This window comes from Tympanuchus pallidicinctus, unplaced genomic scaffold (genome assembly GCF_026119805.1).
Source record: "Tympanuchus pallidicinctus isolate F22 unplaced genomic scaffold, pur_lepc_1.0 scaffold7, whole genome shotgun sequence".
NCBI lineage: Eukaryota > Metazoa > Chordata > Aves > Galliformes > Phasianidae > Tympanuchus > Tympanuchus pallidicinctus.
Genome location: NW_026294791.1, coordinates 594,455 through 618,139, shown reverse-complemented (window position 1 = coordinate 618,139; position 23,685 = coordinate 594,455). Strand labels below are relative to the sequence as shown.

Below are 23,685 nucleotides of genomic sequence, written 5' to 3'. Positions count from 1 at the left end.
CCACGCACACTTGCTAACACCAGCCAAATGGCAGAAGTTGTTAAAAGCTAATTTAGCAACCTGGCTGAGGATGAGCAGGTTGTATTAATGTCCATACAGCCTTACCAGGACCGGGTGCCTCAATGGAGCACTGTGCAGGGTACCGTGGCACCACAGCCATGCCATGCACACTGTTTGTGTGCAGTTTCTAATAGTGTGCACACTGCATCTCTACCAGCTCAGGGCAGCCACGGCTGCAGGAAAAGATAAAACTATTGAGGGACTGGAAGATCTGGCTTGGCTCCTCCTGCACGGTCCAGTTGGCATCACCAGATGCACCCGAACACCTCCCAGCTCCCACTTTGCAGAGCCAGGGAACACAGCCTGCAGCAGCACAGAGCACTGCAGCCACCAGGAGAAATACTGCTGTGCAATGTACAGACTATTACAAGAAATATTTTAAGTAATTGTTTTTGCTGAAGAGCAATCTGGGCAAGTGAACACTCCTGGGAGCTGAAGAGCTCTCCATTAATTTTGGTTCTAGTCTGGAGTATTACAGAGCCTGCTGTATACTTTAAATTGCTTCTTGAAATGCATAAGCTCTTTACAGATGAGTCATCTCCTATTAATACTTTAATTTTCATGAACTGTATTTCAGCTAGTGTTTGGAGTGGGATCACCTGGAGGCTGAGGAGCGCGCGGTGGCACAGAGCTGGGAGAAAGCGTTCACTCCAGCAGCATGGCTGCCCACAGGGCTGCTCCTCTGCCACTGCCATCCCTCCCTCACTCTGCATCCCACCAGCTGCCAGGAGCCCCTCCAGCCTGTGAATGGGGACCTTAATGTCTCTGGGGATGATGGTGGGCTGCAAGCAGAGCCCTTGGGACCAAGCAGGCTCGGAGCAGCAGCCCTGAGCAGAGCTGCTGCAGCCACTGCTGTCAGTGCTGTCATTGCTGGTGGCATTGCTCTCACTGCCTTCGGTGCTGTCCTCTGCTGCAGCCTCCAGGAGATGTGAGAAGAGGATGCAGAGAGAGACAGAGCCCACAACCTTTCTGCAACCCTATTTTGTCTTTGAAATGGTGGCACAATAGTTACAAAATCTGTTACTGTTAAACAGTTATTGAAAAAACAATCCCTTCATTTGTTTCTGGCCACTCATTCTCCTGCCCAGAGGTTCTCCCAGCAGTGGCCTGAAGCATTTGTGTCGTGCCCTTACAGCACCCTGCTGGTGATGTTTTTCAAGCACTGCTGTGGGTGTTCTATTATTTGCTGCAACACAGTTTCCCAGAGATGCATAAACATGCTGTATAGCATTTATAGCATTATGGCACACCATAATGACACAAGATGTGGACCTGTAACTACTGGCAGAGCACAGATAGGTGCAAATGAGCGCAGCTGTTTTTATTCCATGGCCCTGGGGGTTTTCCTGGGGATGGGGAACAGATTACTCTCAGATGGGTTTTCATGGCCGTCCCCAGTATAAGAACTGCAGCAATGACAAATTACCAGCGCCCATGTGCCTCTGAAACAGCCAGCTCCAGTTTGGAGCTGCAGAAAGAATCTGTTAATGGCTAAGTTGGAAATGCTGCTTCCAAAGGAAAGAAGACTTGCAAAGATGTGCTGGAACACAGCTGAGCAGCACAGTGACTCCCAGCGAGGTTCCCAGCTTTGTGCTGGACACACTGCTTCCCACTGGAGCCACAACTGGTGCTGCAGTGGTGCTGCCATTACACTGGGCACCTCTTCCATCCCATCACGCAGCCAGGCTGGTTTGCCAAACAGGCCAAGGGCTGCCCAGAGGAGCACAGACCACGAGATGCACTCCCCGGCAGCCTTAAGGCCACGTGAAGCACCAACACTCCAACTCCTCCAAACACAGTGCCTCGATTCACAATGCCAGAGCCCCTAACTGTGTGCTGTGGCAACGGAATGCCATCTACATGAAGGAATCTTATAACCACTTCTGTCACGCTTCGATATGAGCAGCACTTTCTAGGATAAGCAGCGCCCGCACAGCAGTTTGCAGAACCCAACACTAAACTATTATAGAAAGAAATCAATGTTAATTCCAAAGCCAAATCGCTCTCGAGTCAGTAACCTGAGCTATATTGTTCTAATCTGACTTCTGAAATGCTAATAAAAATACCTGAAGGACAAAAAATGACAAACATTACCTTCAGAAGACGCTCCTTTCCCCACCTATGAGGAGAAAACCATTTTCTTTGTATCAGCTCTATTCTCCTCCCGACTCTAATTGAGATGGATTTAAATACATGACCAGTTTTATTGATCTGAATTGGTAAAAGCTGCTTTTCATTAGGTGTTACTGTGGGATGGTATGTCATATATCTCATACATGTGAGATCAGAGATAAGGGCAATTTGCAGCTTAAGCAAGTCAGAGTTTAGCCCTAATGCAGACCAAAAACCCAACAAAGCCACAGAAGTTAGAGAGCCCTGACTCTGATTACATTATGCACGACCAAAAATTCTATTTAAAGAATAGCATAAATTTCTTCAAAGATCTTTACCTTAGGTCAAAAGAACTATTTGTATTTACAGGTTTCATGTAAAATATTTTGCAGGCAGCTCCTCTTCTGGGGGCTGGACCTGAAGGGAAGCTCTATCGCCAACTTCAATGATAACCTGTGATTTTGCATCAGCTGCTGCCTCACCTTTAGCTGGGGCAGGTGGCTGCCCATCCTCCAGAGCTGGCCCACAGGTACAGAAGCAGATCACACCATCACCCCTCTGCCTTCAGCTGTGCATGCAGTGCTGCAGGAAGGTGCCTCCTCCATCCTTCCACTACGGATCTTCCCACCTCCTTCTTACTACAATAGCAGCTCTAAGTGATACAGCTACTGAACCAGGCCAGCTGGACAGCACAGAGAATCTGATCATTAGGATTAGGTTAACTTTTAACACTGACAGAATGCACGGGTCAGGACACAGGAATCCCCACAGCCATGATGCTGCCCATTTGCCCAGCCAGCCCCGGCCCATGGCAGCACACCATGGGGCAGCCCCATTCCACCACTCAAGGTTCCCCCGATGCTTTCAGCACAGCTTTCCAGAACAGAAACAGAAAAAAGTGGAGCAGAGGGAGGACACTGCATACTCCCAGCAATGCTGGTAGGGCAAAATGAAAGCAGACCAACACTCTCAGACTTCATCCCAGAGAAACCAGAAGATTTGTGACAAATGAGGAGACCTGTAGCCATGCAATGGTTGCAGCTCGTGCCTGGCCACGTTCTCTGCTGTGCCCATAGACTGACTTACAGACATGGCTGCGTTGGCATTGCCTGCACACCAGCACCCAGAGGATGTGCACAGAGCAGTGCTTCCAAGAAAAATCTCACTGAGCTCCACGGATCTGTGAGCAGAATCAAATATTCACCAGCAGCCAGAGTTTTTGACGAGTCCCCAGTGTGACTTGGAAGCCAAAAATCCCATTTTTGAAAGGTAACCAGAGAATTGAGAGAAACGTGTTTCACAGGAAGTCAATTAAACTGACACTCCGGAGTGCTTTTAACTTTTAAAGTGTAATTTAGATACTTCAAAACAGTATTCTGGAGCTAAATCCTCTGAGGCACCATGCACATGTGCCTCTCGGAATGGTCAGAGGGAACTGGGGCTGCAAACTGCTGTGTGCTGTTACAGTGCTGCAGGCCCTCATCATTAAGGAGCAGTGTGATGCAACAGGGACAGCATCGGCCATTGCCACCTCAACGTAGGGACCTTCTGTGCCACAGCCACATGTGAGCATATCTGTTCATCCAATTTGGGTGTGATTCTGGTTGAAGAGTTGACACAGAATGGCACGGCTTGGAAGGGACTACCGCCTTTTTATTTCGTAGCATATTCACCTTGATGGAAGGAAAATCTCTTTGCTGACTGTACATAAAGAACCTTGCCCAGGAAATGTTTTCCTTTGGCTGGCAGCAAGGCACTCTCTGGGAGCACAAAGTCCCAGCCCTGTGTCCAGGCACTGGGAGCCCCAGCACACACCTGAGTCCCATCTTGAGTTTCCTGGTAGGTCTCAGGTTACTGATGTAATTAGGTTAGAGTGGCTTGTACAGTATGTCTGATTTCAAAGTAAAATCAGAGCACAGTGCATAATATTATGCAAATGTCATAGCAACAGTAAGGCAGACTTCTAAGAAATGCTAATGAGTTAAGCTGTTCTGCAAAACCCTAACCTGGCCAAGCAAAAACAAACACAGCACTTAAAATTCATACAAGAAAATCACACGTTCCTCTAGAAGAAAATAAAAAACAACAACAACAACAAAAACTCCACTAAAAACACAGCATAGGATGTCTTATCAAACCACTGCAGCAGGAAAGAGAGGAGCAGGAAGGGAGCAGTGCAGAATTACACACAGCCACCTGCAGCAGCGCTTGGTGCCTGCTGAGCTTCCAGCCCTGTGCTGCTCGCTCCACTCAGGGCTGGGCAGCAGCCACCAGACGTGGGTGCCACCAAGGCCTGGACGATGCCAATGCGAAAACTACAGCATTCCTGAACCACAGGCAGGTGCCAGGGAATTATAAACCAGACCATTTGTCCTCACTCCCCATAATGATGCCATTCAGGTAATCAAAGGTGAAAGCACCTGGAAGATGCCACGACACAATGTGATTGCCAGCAGGTTTGTCAGCAGGGTGTGCTGGGCCATCAGCTCTGGCTGCAGTAGGGCCAGGCTCAGTGCTTTGGGGCAACCCATGGGCTGAGCACAGCAAACAGGTTGGCATTAGCAGCATGTGCTGCCTGTGTGCTGCTTAATGTCCACACCCCCCCCAAAGCTGGGGATGCTTTGCAGGGTGACCAGGCAGTGTCCCATGGTGACACCGAAACAAGGGCAAAGTGTGGCTGGGTACAGGTCATCTACTCATGCCTGTTTTCTTTCCTCCTTATTATTTCCTGATCAAATGGATCTTTGTGCAAGGATATGGTTTTGCAAGCAGGCAGTGGTCCATTCTGTACTGGGAGCAGTTTGGGTTACCTCCCTGTTGCCCTGTCAGCTGCCCACTGAATTTGCAGAGCAGTTTCCTCCTCTGTTGCAGCCGCATATCCTCAGCACCACGACTGCAATTTTCACCTCCCCAGCAAGCCCCAGCACACCTGGCCTTCAATCTGCCACGTGATGGGGTTCATCAAGGCTGAAATTAAATCACTGCCTCTTAATTTGAGATGAATGGCTTCTCTTTCCTCTCCAAAAGCAGCTGAACTTAATTCGGTACAGTCCACAAGATCCAGCTATAACAGAGCTGTTTGAGACTGGTTATGTGGCATCTGAAAAGAAGGAACGCTGCAATACAGCCCACGTTGACTATTTGTTTGGGTAATTGAAAATTTTATCTAAATTAAGACAAACGCCGGCTTCGTGATGCACACACCTCATTCTTCATCATCTCAGCATGGCTGCAGTGCTTCTGGAGATGGTTGCATTTAATCTTTCTAAGTGTGTCACCATAAACCAGAGCGTGAGTGGGGCTGCAGGGACTGGTGTGGGGCACGGGGCTGCTCACAGCTGCTGCTGAGCTCCTGTTAAGCAGGCAGTGGTTTGTTCACAGGGGCTCCGAATTCAGCATCTGTGCATCAGCATTTGCTTTATAAATTGCAGTAGAAAATGCTAGTAAGTTTTGCTTTGAAGTGAAATCATATTCTATTTTATTGATTTCAACATGATTGGGAATAGTTGTCCTCTCTCAGGAACCATCCCCCTCCCACCACCTAATGTTGAGACCCCACCAATGATTCTCCTCCTCAGAATGCAAACACAAACAAACACCACAGCCTCTCGGACCACCTCTTTAAAAAGGGAAACCATGCGGACACACATAAGTTACATACAAAATGTGGATTATATGACATGAAATGGCACAAAGGACAAACCCAAAGTCCCAAAGCAGAGTCACTATGAGCTGCAGAGCGTATGCAGCATGGTGGCCAGCAAAGTGCTTATGTCTACCTGGGGATGAAGGGCTGCACAGCCACCAAACTTGAAGTTTAGAAGTAAGTTAGGCCTGGCCATTTCCTTTGCTGAGACGACTGAACAGCTGCCATATTGAATGAATACCATACTCAGAATTATGCTTATGTTCACTGGAACTGCTCAGGGTTTGTTGATGTGCTGCTGGGGAGACAGGGGTGATGGTGAGTGGCAGAGGAGAGCACAGCTCACAGCAATGAGGTGCAGCTCGGGGCTCCGGCACCAGATGTGCCCTGCAGGGGCTGCAGAGCTGAGTGTGAGGACAGCACACTCAGCACACTGAAGTGCATGTGCAGTTTGCTGACTGTGACAAATCTTTCACATATACAAACAGTTTTAAGCTGCAGACAGATCCTAGTTTTGCATCGCTTCTGATTTTTTCTTCTTTACTTGCAAGAGACTAAGAAAAACTACTCTGCATGTCCCAGTGCAGACCTAGCAGTTTGAATCTGGCACAGAAACCCAGCGCCAGGTGCACCCACGCTACAGCCAAGGACACTTCCTGATAACTTCCCCCTGCCATGACTGGAAGTGCCCTGCTGTCAGACCCGAGCTGCCCTGCTTGTGGCTGGCACTGACGATCACACGCCTCCGTCATCACAGCCCCCCTGGCTTGGTGATGAGGAAGGTCAAATCCCAACCCTTGCAGTTCAGCTGCCTGACAGCCAATGCTTCTGGCCATGGGGCACGGGGAGGTCCCACTGTCCCCCGTGCTGTCAGCAGTGCCACAAGGCTGATCTTTCCCATACACAGTGACAAACCATAACTGCCCCTAGAAACAGGGGAACTGATCCCAGAAGCAATTGCAGTTTGACAGGGCACAAGTATGCTACACAAACTGCTCAATTAATGTAGAGCTCTGGCTTTGGCCAGAGCATGAACATGATGATTTATCCAAACACACATGAACATGATGATTTATCTAAATAAGGATTTGTGCAAGTTTTTATCTTGGCTCGGAAGATGAGGGAGAATGGCTGATTTCATGATTTTTTAACACTCCTCTTTTCTTTTTTCAAATGAAATATGCTAAGCAGGGCTGTCGTCTTCTCCCTTTTTAGGATCACCCTTCTTAAGGCTCCCATGACTTAAAAGTCTTCAGAGGCAGTTTTTGTTTTGATAAAACAAGCAGAGCTCGCTGCCCCTTCTGGACTCTACCACCAGGCATCACTTAAACCACACAGCACATTCTGGGGTGTGAAGGGCATCACTCCCCAACACCCCCTCACATTTATAGAATCACAGAACCATTGAGGTTGGAAAAGCCCTCCAAGAACCCCAATCCAAACCCTGCCCAGCTCCCCGTGCTCACTGCCCACCCTCAGTGCCACATCCCAATGGTTCTGGAACACCCCCAGGGAGTTGACCCCCCCCACCCCTGGGCAGCTGTGCCAGAGCCTGACCAAAATGCTCCATCCATGCACATATCTCTGCACAACGCCTCTTCCTGACAGTCTTCCAGTAACAACAACCTGCACACAGCCCAGCGGTCACTTGTTCCACCAGCACTGTGGTTTTCAGCCCACAGGTTTTACAGAGAACTGTGATGGACTCAGCCTGTGGGTTGTGGGGGGGGACGACAAATCCAGGGCCTCCAGCATTTGTAAATCAGTAACGATGCCACAGTGATTTTCAGAGTAGGAACTGCTGCAAATCACAAGCTGCGTAATTGCACTTAACCTAAGAAAATTCACAGCCAGAGTGGATTAGTGTAATTATTCCCATTTTCTTTCCCTTTTTTAAACATTTTTTGGAAGGGAAAAGAACACCATTTTGAACATTTCGTGTTGTACTGAATGTCAAATCAAATCCGACCCCAAACCAGAAAGCATCTCACTTCTGCTGACACCCGAGGAGGGCAGAACTGTGGGCTGCAGCCCCACCAGAGGCCATACTGGCACCCACAGCAGTGCCCACAGCACTGGAGGAGAGGCAGAGCACAGCTCCTGTGCCAACAGTGCCTGCACTCGCTGCCTGTGCTGGGATCCACTCTCACACCCACACAGAGTGCCATATCACTTCTCATCTCCCTGTCCCGTTGCACAACCACAAGTTAAACCAGAAACGTTTCAGACCAGCAATCACAGACATTACTCAGTGAATAACCACCAAGCCCAGAGCCTGCAGCAGAGCCCAGCCCAGGCCACATGCTGGCCCAACACTGCTGCCAGCACAGCAGTCAGGTTTGAACCTGGTCCTCTCCTACCGACCTCTGCTCAGAACCACTCAACCTCAGACACCGCAGGCTTTTCGCTACTGTTGCACCAAAAAACAGATCTACATTTTCATCACGAGCAGCAGTTCACTGTGTTACATTTTTCTTCCCAGCAGAGCCCCTCTCCTCCATTGGATTTAGTGATTAGAAACCAACGTGACTTACAGTTTACTGTGACTTTTACTTTTTTCACGTCTGGGACTGAGACGTCGTTTTCTGCGCTGCATTCATACTCCCCAGCCTGATCTCTTGTAATTCCATAGATGTCCAGGTACTGCCCGCTCTCAAATGGTTTTGCTGAAATAAAATGATCAGAGAAAGCAATTAGGTGAGGATGAGCACAGAGCACCCGAAGGGTCACTGAGGTCTGCAGGGCTGAATGGGAGAGCTGCTGGGCACTGCAGAGCCCCCACCCCTGGGATGGGCTGCACAGAATATGGGAGCAGTGCTGAGCAGAGCTGCTGGGACCTTACCTAAAGACAGAACCACAGAATCATTCCAGTTGGAAAAGATCCCAATCCACCCCCAGCCCACTCCCCATGCCCACTGCCCACATCACTCAGTGGCACACACATCCCCATGGCTCCGAACAGCCCCAGGGTTGCTGACCCCCACCCCTGGGCTGCTGTGCAGTGCACCCTGGCACCCTGCCTCAGTTTAAAACCATTCCCCCTTGTCCTGTCTCTATCCACCCTTGTAAACAGCCGTTCCCCCTCCTGTCTATACGTTCCTTTCAAGTACTGGAAGGCCACAATGAGTTTTACTTGGAGCCTTCTCTTCTCCAAGCTAAAACTAGACATGCTGAAATGGGTAATGATATGTAATTATCTGCTGGGGATATGTTGGGCTATAGGAGAGGGTTCTCCAGCATGGGAGGGAAGCAGCTGTGAAGCTGAGCTGGAATGCCCAGGTCCAGCCGCTGCATGGTGTCACAGTGCCCAACAAAGCAGCACACGTGTAGCTCCTGGGAGAGAGCACAACAAGAATCGTGTTTCCCATATGGTCCCTGGCGTCAGGAGGAGCGTGAGCACACCTCGCCATATGGACAGCTTTTCCAAGGCGTGGATGGATGGGTTTTACAAAGGTTGCATCTTCCTCTCCTGTCGCTAAACATAAGTCAGTAAGAGGAAAGATCTGGTGCAAGTCCAGGGGGGCTCTGAAAAACTCTGAGGACTTAATTTGAGCCAAGGCTGTTTTGCTGTCTGTTTGCTTGTTTTCTACATTTCCTGGGATATTTAACCACAATGCAGCCCCAGGTCAGGCACCCCAGGTCCCACTGGGCAGTGGGACCAGCCCAGCTCCGTGGTGCTCCAATTGAGCCGGTGTCAGCACAAGGAGCCCAGCATGGTCTGGGACTACAAGCAGGAGGCTGAGCTGTACAGGTGTGCTGTATCGTGGCTGCAGATCACAGCCTGGGGAGCATCCCCATGCAGCCTGAAAGCCCCAGCATGGGCTCACCCGCATGTATGCTGCCTCATATGGATTCTGTGTGAGCAACCACTTAACTGAGATGGGAGGTTTAGGTTGGATAGTAGGAGGAATCCTAATTTCACTCAGAGGGTGGTGAGGCATTGGAACAGGTTGCCCAAGGAGGCTGTGGATGCCCCATCCCTGCAGGCATTCAAGGCCAGGCTGGATGTGGCTCTGGGCAGCCTGGGCTGTTGGTTGGTGACCTGCACACAGCAGGGGTTGGAACTGATGAGCGTTGTGCTCCTGTGCAACCCAGGCCATGCTGTGATTCCATGATTCTATGATTCTATGATTCTATGATTGATTCTATGAGCAGGTCAGCTCCCCAGTGGCAATGTCATCAGGATGCCATCTGAATGCTGGCTGTGCTGTAAGCACCCACGGCCCATCAGGTCTTATAAGCTGGGATCACAGAGGCACCTTTCTTCTTTCCTGCAGAGGAGTTGTCACAGGATGCTGAGAACAGCCTAAGCAATTGGATTCAACCAGGACAATAATCTGAAGCTGCTCCTCCTACTTGCCATGCATTCAGGGTTTCAAACGACATCAGATGCTGTAATTGTACAGGATGTGCTCCTCTCCTAGGGGCTGTGGGTTAGCAGAACAGCTTGCTGTCTGTTAGGAGAATGTGCCTACCACATTAGGCACCATTTAAACATTGTCAGCGTAAGGCCATTTAGCTTTAGCGATGCCACACTCCACATTTGTAAAGAAAAATCAGATAAAATGTAAAGAAAAAATGTCTGAAAGTGGCAGATAAATTGAGGGCTGAAGGAGATCTCCCTGCTGAAGAGATGAAACAAGAAAAGCAGTTTGGTGAGGAAGGCGTGCTGATAAAAGAAAGGCTGCGAACAGAGGCTGACAAAGCAGAAAGTTTCAGAGGTGGAGACAAACAAGGTCAGATCTGTACCTGTGATATATAGGTACGGAGCACTGGGAGCTGCATGGGCAGTGCACATCTCAGCCAGCTACTGGGAGCTGCTGCATGTCACATGGATGGGTCCCCACCAAACTGTGTGACAGTGCAATCATTTTTTTTCCTTAGTTTTGTCACTACATAGTAACTGCAGAGGGGAAATAACATAGAATCATAGAATCATAGAATAGCTTGGGTTGCAAAGGCCCACAGTGCTCATCTGGTTCCAACTCCTGCTGTGTGCAGGTCGCCAACCAGCTGCCCAGAGCCACATCCAGCCTGGCCTTGAATGCCTCCAGCAATGGGGCATCCACAACTTCCTTGGGCAACTTAGAAACCACATGTAGATCTTTCATTTTCCACTGCTTCCTCTGAGCTTCCCAGGCTGAGCAGAGCAGAGGCTGCTCCTGCAGGAGGTGGAGGCACATCTCCTTGTTTGCATTCCCTGAAGTTACATTTGTTTCTGTCTGCACAGAATGCTCCCACACTGCGCTACCTATCTGAGACACATTACGTTATTAAGTTACAGTATTTGGAGCAATTTTGAATGTTTTCTGTTGCAGACACACCAGGGAGCACACCCAGAATACATTCTGACTTTCCTGCTTGAGCAACTGAGGACTGGTGTTCAGGAGAGCCAGCTCCACGCTGATGCTCACAGAGAAGAAAATCAACTGCTATAAGAGCAGAACACACACCCACTGCAGATAGTAGTGTTCTTAGGGATCTGCACGCTGTGTCACCTGGATATTTACAGATTCATGTGTATCCTTTGATCTCTTTTGATCTCTCCAAGAATGACTACTTCAGCACAGTAAGTGCAGCTTGCCAGCAGCGCCAGCTTTCCCGTTGGCCCAAGGTCCCACACACAGCCGGAGAGAAGGCAACATGCTGTACCATGTGAAGCTCCTCTGGGCAGGAGGGTGTTGGAAGAGATCCTCTTACCCAGGGAGCTGTATGTGAGCATGAGCAGGGCTGGGGAGGGCAGCTCAGCCCACAGCAACACGCAGTGCCCCTGCAGGAGCCCTCCTGCTCTCAGAATGATGCTCTGCAGGCAGCAGGTGCCCTGTGAGCTGTTTGGAGAGAACTCTTCGACTCAAGCACATCTGCAGGTCCCTCCCTTTGCACATTCGTTTTCTGTCTGTAGTTTGTTGAAACTGGAGACGCTGCTGAAGATAAATGAATCATTGATGACTGTATTTTTCATTTCATGTTTCTTCTTATCCCTCAAAAGATATTAACGGCTTTTATAAAGCATGTGGCTTTTAAAATAATTCTTGATATGTTTGAAATAGGATTTATTCATAAACATGGCCAAAAGAGATGATTCTGGGAAATAAAGGGAAGCACTGCAGGCTCCAGAAATGTGAAGGCCTGGTTTAGGGACAGGCTTTAATGGGTATGGAGGTGAGGGGTCGATGGTTAGATGTGGTGACGTCTTTTCCAGTCTTAATGATTAGGTTGGATATGAGGAGGAAGTTTTTCAGCCAGAGGGTGGTGAGGCACTGGCACAGGCTGCCCAAAGAGGCTGCGGATGCCCCATCCCTGCAGGCATTCAAGGCCAGGCTGGATGTGGCTCTGGGCAGCCTGGGCTGCTGGTTGGCGACCTGCACACAGCAGGGGGTTGGAACTGATGAGCGTTGTGCTCCTTTGCAACCCAGGCCATGCTGTGATTCTGTGGATCTGTGGTGCCTGCGGGTCACCTGCTATTCCCTCCTGAGCATCACTGGTGTGCCCAGCCTCCATTTCTATCTGCAGCCTGTGCCCAGCTGGGGGGAGGGAGAAAGAGTAACAATAAGCATAAAGGAATGTTAAAAATAAAAGAGAAATTGAAATGTTAAATGGAAAACAGAGGCATCTTCTGGATTTTGGAAATACCTTCTCCAAAAATCTGTGCACGCCCCAGCACTGGCATGCTCTGCTCCAAGATGAGCATCTCCACAGCAGTAATGAAAGATGCTACACCAAAGGAAGGGGAGAGAAGGAAATCTGCACTTGCTTGGCTTGGTTTTCAGCGCTAGAGGCTTGGTCTCACTGAAATATCTTTAATGATTCATAAATCGCTCACTCACAAATGCAGTGTTTCTCAAATAAAAATGAACTAATATCTGAGGGAATAAACTAAGCCTGTTTTAAAACTTTAATTTTCATGGCATTTTATGAGTTATTAATGAGTTCATCTGCTTTTATTGAAAAGTGAGAAATACATTCCTCTCGTTATAAAATTGTCAAAAATTCATTATTATTTCTGCACGACGCTTTTGTCTGCTTTTCGTTTTCCCATCTCTAACTCACTGAGATTGGAATCTTACTCTCAATCCTCAGTTCCTTCACAAAGACCCAATTATTGGACCATCACAGCGCAAGCACTCATCTCCTGACAACCGCAATCTAACAAGAGGGTTTTTATAGTCTGTTTAAAGATTTTAAGAAGGCTTGAGGATTTCTAGGAACATCTTTAATTGTTCCTGAAGGGATGCTCAAAGTTCAGGACCGCTCTCGATAATTATGACATTTTTCTAAGAATTCTTGCTCAGAAGCCCACTAATCGCAGCCAGTGTAATGTCACTTGGCCTGGCGCGACAGATCGTGTACTGGATGTCACTTAATTGGATCCTAATGCTCCGCGTATCCCCCAGCAATGATGTTAGGAGCATCATTAAGGAAAAGAAAGGCCAGAAGGCCCATGGCCTGAAATCGGAAGACATGGTATTTCGCATGGGAGAGGTGTGGCTTTGGAGGATCATTATTTTCCCGGTATCCAAAGGCAAAGGAAAGAATTGCAACAAACCATTTATATTAAGCGCTAATATTTGCACTGCTGTCTTTAAACTGCTAATTAATCCCCTCATTTACTCCGCGTTGAGCTCCACACCATTTCCTCTCGAGTCCTTGGGATGCTGCCAGGAGCATGTTTAATATGAAGGAAGCGCTGATGGAACGGCACGTGATGCCTTTGCAACGGAACACTCAGCTTCAGAATCACCAGCCGGGCCATTAAATCCGTATGAAACATTAATCACAGAACTCTCAATCCCCACGTGGCTGCAGCGCAGTCAGATCTATCTGTGTAAGAGCAGGGGCTCCCCATGGGCTGCTGTCCCATTCACACCCTCACCATGGTGGGCAGAGGAGCGTGGCACGGCCCCACTGCAGGGCACACAGCACATCTGGAGCAGAAGAGGAGCCTGGGGGGTGATGTGGTGCTGGGGCTCCAGTTGGGCTGTTTGATGAAGAATGAGCTTCACGTGATGCGTGTCACAGCAGCAGGGCCTGTTGGGGCTCCAGCCCCCACAGAAAGGCACAGGGCCACCAGGAGAGAGGAGTCCTGGCTCCCAGTGGCTAAGTGGCTGCCTCAAGCTGCTTTCCTGTCCCGCAGTCACCATTGCAAAGTGCTGTGTTGTTCCATAAACATGCAGAGCAAGGGGCTGTGCAAAGCACTGCGGCACTGAGAACCAAGAGCTTCCTGGAGTGGTGTAGGAGAGATCAGGTCAGGGCTGAAGGAGAAAGGCTCTGAACCACAAACCCAGCCAAGGCCAGCAAATGAAGGCCCTGTAGAGCCCAAAGGCATTGAGCCTCATTTGGCATTGCCTGTGTCAGCACAAAGGGAAGCATTGTTTCTGGCTCCAGCTGGTGCCGTGCTTCCAAAGCAGAGTTGCATTTGTGCAGTGCATTCACGGCTGAGAGCCGACAGCCTGCCCCTGTCCCCACAGCCAGCCCCGTGCAGGGACCAACGCACACACAGGGCCTGGGCCCCCTGCCTGGCCTCAGCCCAACACCCCCAGCAGGTCTGGGGGCTGCTGGCTGCTCTCCCAGCCCTCCCACCCAGCTGCGAGGAGCAGATGTTTCGGCTCAGCCCAGTAATGCTTCACCTGAACGAGGAGCTCAGCGTAATGAAGCTGTTGCTGGCGAGATGAGTGATGATGGCATAAGGGAGGCACATCACTGTCGCTGCTTATCAGATTAGAGTACTGAATTATTTTGCATTCTGCTGCTTGGACACCTGGAGGGAAGGAGCTGCGCCTTCGGTGTGCTGTGGCCATCCATCTGCCAGCAGTGAGGGTGGTGAGCCAGGGCCACCCGCACCTCCAGTGGGGCAGGAGCTCGTGGCACCCTGCAGGAGTACAAGCAGCTCCATGCCCACCAGCAATGCTACCATGCACTTATTGAACACGTCAGAGGGAAGCAGTGTTGGTTTGAGATAACCTCCACCAGCAGCACTGCCTCTCAGGGCTTAGCAGGGCAAAAGACGCAAGCCAGAACCCCCTCCCCCCCCCTTTTTTTTTCTTCTTCTTTTTCTGAAACCTTTAGTATTAAAACCATTTTGAATCAGTAAAGGAACACTGAGAAAGACAAGTTTGCACTCTGTACTTTCGCAAAGCCCTGGTAATTCATGTCAGTTAGGTATTATCAGCCTGCAAATCCCGGCTCAGAGCACTCGCACATCAACAAAACACTTCTTATTTCTGTCACGTGCAGATGTGTGGATAACATCTGAAAAATAGTGTTTCTCTAGCAGAAGTGCAAATGGAACAAAATATTTGACATTAGCCGAGCTCATATCAAGCTTCTGTTTGTTTCTTAGGATTTAGCTAGAAGTTTAAAAAAAGCCTTTTTGCTTTTTTCACCCCCTTCAAATCTCAGCCCTGTATTGCAGTCTGCATCCCCCAGGAATAGCACTGCCTGCTCAGGGCTGGCGCTGCCTTTGTCCTGTAATTGAATTGAACCAGCTCTCAGACCTCTTCCTCCCAGACAGCCCTATCATGTGAGTGCACCGAAGATGTATTACACTAATACCTCATCAGAACGACAGAGCTATGATGATACATTAATGCAGTACATCTCTGTGGCTTTGGGGCTGTCCAGGAATGATAGGACTGGCGTTAGGCTCCACTCAGTCCTATCACACTCATGCACACACCTCAAGGGCAAGGGAAATATGTGTGTGAAGCAGAAGGAGGCAGGCATGAATACATTCCAACCTAACATCAGAGTAGTTACTAGGAAAGTGCAGATCTCCTCAATATTCATGAAAAAAACCTGTTATTCTGTGTGTGCTCAACAGTTCTTCCTTTGGTTGGGTGGTTGTTTTTGGGAAACACTTCAGTGCCACCTTTCTCTGGGAATGAGACTGGACGAACAGGGTACTCAAACCTACACTCCCAAACATGTGTGTGTGTATGAAATGTTGATCCTCGTATTTCAGGAAAAAAAATGGAAACTGGACTAGAAGTGATGGTAACAAAACGTTGGGAAAGGACAGACAGTAGGGAAGGTTTAGAATGGGTGAAACTGGAAGTCACCAGAGACCATAGACTGAGAACCATAAAGGCTGGATTAGATCCCCAAGATCAAGTCCAACCATCAACCCATCACCACCATGCCCAGTAAAAATGTCTCTTAATAGCACCTGAGTGGTGACTGCTCTCCCACTGGGATAGCAATGTGAACTGGTGCCACTGGCCACCACACTAGGACAAAGGAAGAATCAACCAAGGGAGGTAACATCTACATCAATGAGGAGAACGTAATTACTCACTGCATCTCCCTGCCACTAGATTGTCTGAGACCAACTACAGCCACAGAATCACAGAATGGCCCGGGTTGGAAGGGACCTCAAGGATCATGAAGCTCCAACCCCCCCTCTCCACCCACCACAGGCAGGGCCACCAATCTCCCCATTTAACACCAGCCCAGGCTGCCCAGGACCCCATCCAACCTGGTCTTGAACACCTCCAGGGTTGGAGGGGGCATCACAGCCTCTCTGGGCAGCTGTTCCAGCAGCTCACCACTCTCATAGCAAAGAACTTCCCCTGATATCCAACCAAAATCTTCCCTCCTTCAAATTAAAATCATTTCTCCTTACTAGGATGTATTTGAAGGATGTTAGGACAACTGAGGAACACTGAACATAAACCCAGAAGGAAGGAGGAAAGAGATGAAAGAGATGAAGAAGGATACATAAGTCCCAGTGTCTCAGAATTCATATTTCTTCAGTGTTCTACAAGTTCTGCAGTTGATCCTGCTATAACCTGCCTTGTAGGGGGTGGGACAAGGTAGGGGATGGGCTGCATGCTGCAGTGGGAAGCCAGAAGAGACTGTTGCATATGATCAAGAAGGGGTAGTCAACACTACCACGCTGCCATAGAACTACACAGAAGAAGGAGGTTCCTCTACTCAGTCACTACTTTTTCCTGCAGCTCTGCAACTCACTAGCAAAACATACACTGCCACATCCATTTGCACTGAGCTGCTGCTCTGTCCCTGTGCTGCACGCAGGGGTGGCCGTTGGGCAGCACAGTGCTGGGGTTGTTGGGGTCCTGCAGTGCTGTGCACAGCCAACCCTGCTTATCAGTGCTGGCAGCGCTGTGGCTCACACACAAACCAGCCGGTGTTTGTGTGAGATGTGTGCAGCTTCATCTAAAGCCGCTTGTTGGAAGTAAGACTGTGAAGCTGAGCACTCCAAGCAAAGCCGAAGGTGAAGCTGCTCCTGCAGTTGTGGCTGCTGCTCTCTGTGTGCGTACACAGTGCAGTGTGCCCGAGGCCCTGCGCAATGCAGCTCAGCACCGGCTGAGCTCTGCTTCTCTAAAGCATGTAACCTGCTTTGCATCTAGACAAACCCTGGGCTCCCCCTTCTCCTCAGCAGCCACAAAGCGGCGGTGCAGTGCTGGAGTGCAGGGTGCAGCCTGCGCGGCCCTGAGCTGCGTCGGGAACCTCCTCGTGGAAGGTCTGGCCAAGAGTGAGATGGGAGGAAGCTTCCATGCGTATGGCACCAGGGTTCTGCACAGCACTAACACCTCGAGTCTTCCGAATGGCTTTTGTTGCTACTGCTGGTGGCAGTGTTTGCAGAAGTTGCTTCTCAGAAATGGAACTGTAGCAGCGTGCTGCGCAAACAAGTGTGAAGAACTGGAATTACGTTTCTAGCAGACCTTAATTCTTTAAAATTCTGGTTTCGTTCTTAAACTATTGATGCTGCACTTTGCTCCTAAATGTCAGAACAAAATAAGTAATACCTGCAATTTATTCCGATGACATTTCAACAATACCAGATTTTCAGATTACAAACCGCGGCGACGTGTTCCTTACGGTGCTGTGCTGAATGTGTAGATTTGGTGGATTTACATAATGGCTTTGCATAATGAATATTTATATAATGAATGCATTTCCATAATGACTGCAAGTTAAACACGCACTGTAAAGATTACAGGGCAATAATTTATGTACTAAGTTAAAAATCACCTCTAAATACGTTTTATTTTTATTCCTCCAAAAAGTTCATTTTATCTCTTGTTCGGAAAAATGGAATCTGACCCAACCCGAGTAAAGGCTGCATCGATGCAAATCACGATAATATTTTGGCATTAGTCTACATTGAATCATTTGTATTCTGAGTTTTCCATTTCTTATCTTCCAGCAGCAGCTCTGACAAACAATTTCAGAATATTACAAATGCAATTCTTTAATATAATTTAGCACTGTGTTCTAGATGCGACACTTGTGTGTAATCCTCATTAGCGCCACCGGGAATTACGGGGGGGAAACTGATAGAAATTACAAAGTGCAGATGAAGCTCACGTGTAGATAAAGGTAATTTGCTGCAGGCATAATACCAGCCCATACGGCAACCTGGTGTTCTCAGCTCCTGCATTTAATTGGATTTCAGGGCTGTGTGGCTGTCAGTACAGCAGGGCGTGCAGCTGAGCGCAGGAACAGCATGATGTGACTGAAACACTTGCAGCACGGACTGCACTCTGCTCACTGCACGCCTGCTCCCAGCAGCACACTGGAAGCCATGGGCTGATGTGCAGCTGCAGAGCAGAGGGGAGCAAGGCTGTACGAGTGAGCAGCAAACCTAATACGGCCTCGATGCCATCCTGGAGAGAGGTGCCCACACACACCACCATTGTGCTCCTGCCCTTAGGGCAGTGCCATCAGCACAGCACAGCCCACAGCTCACAGCCCTCCTCTCCTCCCCTGCCCTTGGGCCAACACGTGAACACAGGGCTCACTGAGAGCTCTGTTCTCCAAGCACCAGCTCTGCCAGGACTCAAGGTGGGGGAGTTCTGCTCATCAGTCTGCGTGGACTCATTCTCCTCTTCTGCTATTTTCCTCTATAGGACAATTTTAGCAGCTCCTTTCTGTAAAAACCCTAATGCTTTATGCTATTACTCTAAAGTATCACTGCAGTTTCCAATAAAATTTTATTTGACATTTAGTTAAAATCCATTTTTTGCTGCAGCTGATTTTCCCCCTGTCCCCCAATGGATACTTCCAGCAGAACTCACTGTCATTGTCTTAAAGGTCAAAAGTTAGGTTTTTTTCTGACTCTCACTTCAAAAAGGAAACTGCTGTTGGATGACGACAGCCCGCAGAAAGCAGCAGCCCATGGAGCCGGCCTTCCCTGCAGCACACGGGCCCCTCAATACAGAGCTGCTCCACAAAAACTGGCACAGCAGTGGGGATCCCCCAGGATGGGCTGCAGATTGTAAGGCTGAATGGGAGGGAAATCTCCTCAAATCTGTGCCATGATATGTTTCAGCTTTCACTTCTAGAGAGCCCTTGGATTGGCTTTAGTGTGAGCTGATCATATCATAGAATCACAGCATGGCCTGGGTTGCAAAGGAGCACAACGCTCATCAGTTCCAACCCCCTGCTGTGTGCAGGTCCCCAACCAGCAGCCCAGGCTGCCCAGAGCCACATCCAGCCTGGCCTCGGATGCCTGCAGGGATGGGGCATCCACAGCCTCCTTGGGCAGCCTGTGCCACTGCCTCACCACCCTCTGGCTGAAAAACTTCCTCCTAATATCCAACCTAAACCTCCCCTGTCTCAGTTTAAAACCATTCCCCCTTGTCTTATCACTATTCACCTTTATAAACACTCACTGCCCCTGCAGCCTGTTGAAAAGGACTCTTGCTCAAATGAGCTTTGGCTCTTCAGGCTGAGACAGCCACTACCTTATCCTATATCCCTGGGGAGCCACCCATGCCCCAAGGAAAAGCATTCCCTCTTACAGGTGCCTTTTTTTGCCCCTTCCCATGTTACAGCTGCAGTATGGCTTTCACTCCTGTGAGCTTAAATCTGATGATGCTTTCCTTCTCTATGCCTCTGGTCAGACACACATCCTGGCCAGCATGCAAAAGCAGTGCTGTCCCACCTCTGAAAGCTGTTACTGCTGGGACTCAGCAGGAAGCTCCCAGTCACAGCTCCGGGCACTTACCAGATGGAGAGATGTGTCTCCAGGAAATGGAGGGCTCTGGTTTCCCGGTGGCCAAACACACGAGAGTAACATTGCTGCCTTCGTTCACAACGATGTCACTCGAAATACGAAATATCTTCGGAGAAACTGAAAGGAAACGAGGAGAGGTTGTAAGGGAATGCCATCGAGTCAGTGCTACTGAGACGGTGCTGCCATCAGAGCAGAGGCTGAGCAGGCTGTGTCTGTGCATTGCCATGGCCACAGAACCACACAAACCAGCTGGGAGGTCACAGTGCAGAAAGAAACAACAGCAGCGTTGTGAAGGTGTGACCACAGCCATTTCAATCACGTCTGCAGCACAGCCTGGGGACTTGAAATATTGCAAATAGGAAAGCAGCAGTTTCCTCTGTTTTGTACAGAACAGGGATTGCTATGAGACCCCAGTAAAGTGCTGCTGATGGATGGATGCTTCCATTTGTGAGAAGGCTGAGCTTACTCGTGACAGCTTGGAAAGAAAATGTAATTAAATTTTTCTTGTACTTTAAGAAAGAATGGTGTTTACATCCATGTATACAGAGGGAGTTGTATCTGTTCAACAAGGAGACCAAAACAAACACATTTGTTTCTATTGTGTTCCTTTCAGGTCTGCAGTATTTGATAAAGAAAGATTTCTTCCCTAAACCCCACTGTTCGTCCATCTGCTCATAAGGCAGAGCCCCACACGGAGCAAAAATAGCAGAGTTGTAGGGAGCCTGCAGTTCCGGAGAAATAAGGAAAGAAATAAGTGTTCCAGAGCTGTGGGGATGTGGCACTGAGGGATGTGAGCAGGGGGCATGGGGGGGCTGTTGGGGATCTTGCAGGGCTTTCTCAACCTCAGTAATTCCATGGCTCTATGTTTTTATGTGTCTATGTTCTGTGCTTTGGGATCCCCACCTGCAGACGTTCTCCAACCCTTCCATGGGTCCATTGAAGTTAGTGCATCAGAATGAGTCAGGGTCAGAAAACTTCAAGGAAGGTGGAAATTCCCTGTGCTTGCCCATGGCTACGCATTTGTGAGCAAAGAAAATTAAAAGTCTTTGCAGCGTATGGTTAATTAGCAAAGAAACGTTGTCCACGGGGAGTCCAAAGGTCTGGGAAAGGCCTTTCCAACTTCCTATGAGAGTGAAGGTCGGTGCTGCTATCCTTTGAAGTTCAAACAGATCTACACACAGCCACTGAAACAGCAGAAGCCGCCTGATCTCAGCAGCTCACTCACAGAGGCAGCAGTCCCTTCCTCCTGTCCACTTGGTGCCCAGGGAAAGCACGCAGTCCTTACACAGCATTTGCAGGAGCTGAACCACACAGTCAGAGTTGCCTCCAGGCACTGACAACTCATTGATCAGAGTTCAACCCACAGGGAGCCGCTGCCCAACCCCGCTCTGCACAGCCTGGTGCTGCAGGGCCGGGGCACACAGCTCTGTGCTCTGAGCAGCCCCTGCCCTGAGCAGCAGCTCTGAGTGCTGAGCACACAGCAGGAGGGATGGAGCTGCTGCCCAGCTGCCCTGAGCCTCATCCCGGCTGAGACGCAGAAATCCTTTGGAGAGAAGAATATCACAAGCAGTGCAGCAAACACCGCGGCTTTATCCAGCCTACAGCATTTGGAAAATATCCTCCTAAGCCTGAGCCACGTATTTCTTATTCCTCCAGAAAAAAAACATACTTGTGGGAAGTTAAGTGAAGGAATTCAGTAACTCAGCACAGCCCTTCTCACAAATAAATACTTACAATTGGTGTCTATCTAGAACTGTGGGAATGTCTTCCAGATACAACAGATATCACAGCCTAAGACTTCCAACAGTTTCTTATTCCAGGTTCTGCACCCTTGATGGTAGAAAAATAGGGATTGGCACCTGCTTCAGCACTGTTATGCAGTGCTGTGAGTGGGTTTGCACCCAGCTGCTACACGGTGCTATTTACCCCAGAAAGTTGTTTGCTGTAAATGGTCACCACACAGAGGGGCCCTGGCTGGAACGTGCCCTGCTGCCCCCGTGGCACCTGTGTGCCCCTGGAGCTCAGCCTACGTCAGGCTCAGGGTCAGAGCAGACCCCATGTCTGTTGCCAGAGGTGGATGCATGAGCCTCCCACTCACTGCTAAGTGCATGGGCTGAGGCTGACGGGTAAAAACCTCTTAGAAGGACAGCAATGTGAATTTCAGGTGTGCTCAATTGCAGTCCTTCTGCATAAGGATGAGGCAGAAGAGCTGGCTCATATCAGCACTCAGTCAAATCTCCAAAAGGACAGGTTTCCAAAGAGAACACACTGACAGCACTGCCATAGGCAGGAACCTTGCATTGAAACAACAGGGCTTCGTTCAGCTCGCACTGATGAGCATCTCCTTTCCAAGACAAAGATCAGCACGCTCTGCTCTTTCCACCGCTGCCTCATCCAAGCACTGCCCTCCTCTGCCCCTGCCCTCGCACGAGGCTCTGAGCGCTCTTTCTCATCCACTGCCTCCCGTCTGTGCTCACATGAAGCACAGAACACAGCCCTGTTATCTGGGGGCAGCCATGGCTGAGCGCCGCTGTTGCCTTCTTTCTTGTAGGCTTTGGTGCTTTGTTCAAATCCCAAATCTACACCGTTTTGTGAAGTGCTTTAATTTTGATAAAACCATGTGTTCCAATGGCCAATAATCAGAAAAACTTTACCCGTCAGTGTGACGTGCAAGCTGTGGTTATGGAGCACGTGTGTGTGCTGGGACTGAAATGCTGCAGGTTTGGGGAGCACCTGGCCGGAGGGGCAGCTCGGGACCATTGGCCTCAGCTCAGCCATTCCCAGCACCAGCAGCTTCCCAGGAGTTGGCCGGAAGGCTGTGCTGCAGAACTCTGGCTGTGCTTATCCTGGCAGTTCCAGGTGATGCTCACACAGCCACTCTGGGGAAGCGCTTCCAGCAATTAAATACCCCTCACTGCTGGGAAATAGCATCTTTCTTCAAAATTGCATTTCACTAAATTCAGCTTTCAGAAATCAGATCTTATTATGTTTTTGTCTGCAAGACTGAACATTCCCCTTACTATCAAGTATCTTTTCTATGACTAAGGACCCATAAAACATGATAAATCACCTCTTCATTTTTCTCTGCAGATGATTTAAGCAGTACAAGCTTAATTTTCGTTAGGCTTGATAGATAATATTTGTTTCTCTCTTTTGAGGACTGTCTGAATCATCGTTGACACGTGAACAGTGGAACACAGCGTAACAGTCTATTGAGAGCCTTACCAGTGCTGCGTGCAGAAGCACACTGTGTTATCTCAGCTCTACTCCTCTTTCTCAGTGCTGCTGTCCTCGTCCAAGCTACCATTCCTTCCATCCCCATCATACAGGCTATTGTCCCTGCCATCCCTGCTATCTCCATCATCCTTACCACCCCTATCACGCCTACCATCCCCACCATCTGGGCTATTGTCCTTGCCATCCCTCACATCTCCATCATCCTACCATCCCTATCACCCCTACCATCTCCATCATCCCTACTACCCTCACCATCCAGGTTACTGTCCCTACTACCTCCATCATCCCTGCCTTCCCTACCATCCCCACCATCCAGGCTATTATCCCTGCCACCCCTACCATCCCTATCACCACTGCCACCCCCGTCACCCTCCAGCTCTGGCCCTTGGCAGCGCTGGTGAGGAACGGCAGGTCTATGGGGATGCAGGTGGCTTTGCTGGATGTGGGGTCTTATTGCACTCTCTTGCGTTGTTAAAAACATCACTTAGACACAAGCATTGAATTATTATTCCTACATTATTTACAAATTTCCAAATTCCTTGGGAACGATGAAGTATCCCGAGGCTCCTGCAGGCCGCATTGCACATCAGTTCCTCCCTCCTGATCACTGCCATAGGAATCTCTCTGCTCCCCGCACACCATGCAGACA

General features: G+C 49.3%; 1 protein-coding gene and 1 long non-coding RNA gene across 3 annotated transcripts in view; both read right to left on the bottom strand.

Moving 5' to 3' along the window:
- LOC128072782 (uncharacterized) overlaps positions 1-23,685 on the bottom strand; it is a 409,786-nt gene that overhangs the window by 66,133 nt on the left and 319,968 nt on the right. The window lies entirely within an intron of this gene.
- NEGR1 (neuronal growth regulator 1) overlaps positions 1-23,685 on the bottom strand; it is a 188,337-nt gene that overhangs the window by 66,133 nt on the left and 98,519 nt on the right. For both annotated transcript variants that reach the window (XM_052666906.1, XM_052666907.1), the window contains exons 3-4: positions 19,791-19,916; positions 8,353-8,484 (exon numbers count right to left, since the gene is read on the bottom strand). In XM_052666906.1, coding sequence (XP_052522866.1) covers positions 8,353-8,484; positions 19,791-19,916 — 258 coding nt within the window. The remainder of the gene's footprint in view (positions 1-8,352; positions 8,485-19,790; positions 19,917-23,685) is intronic.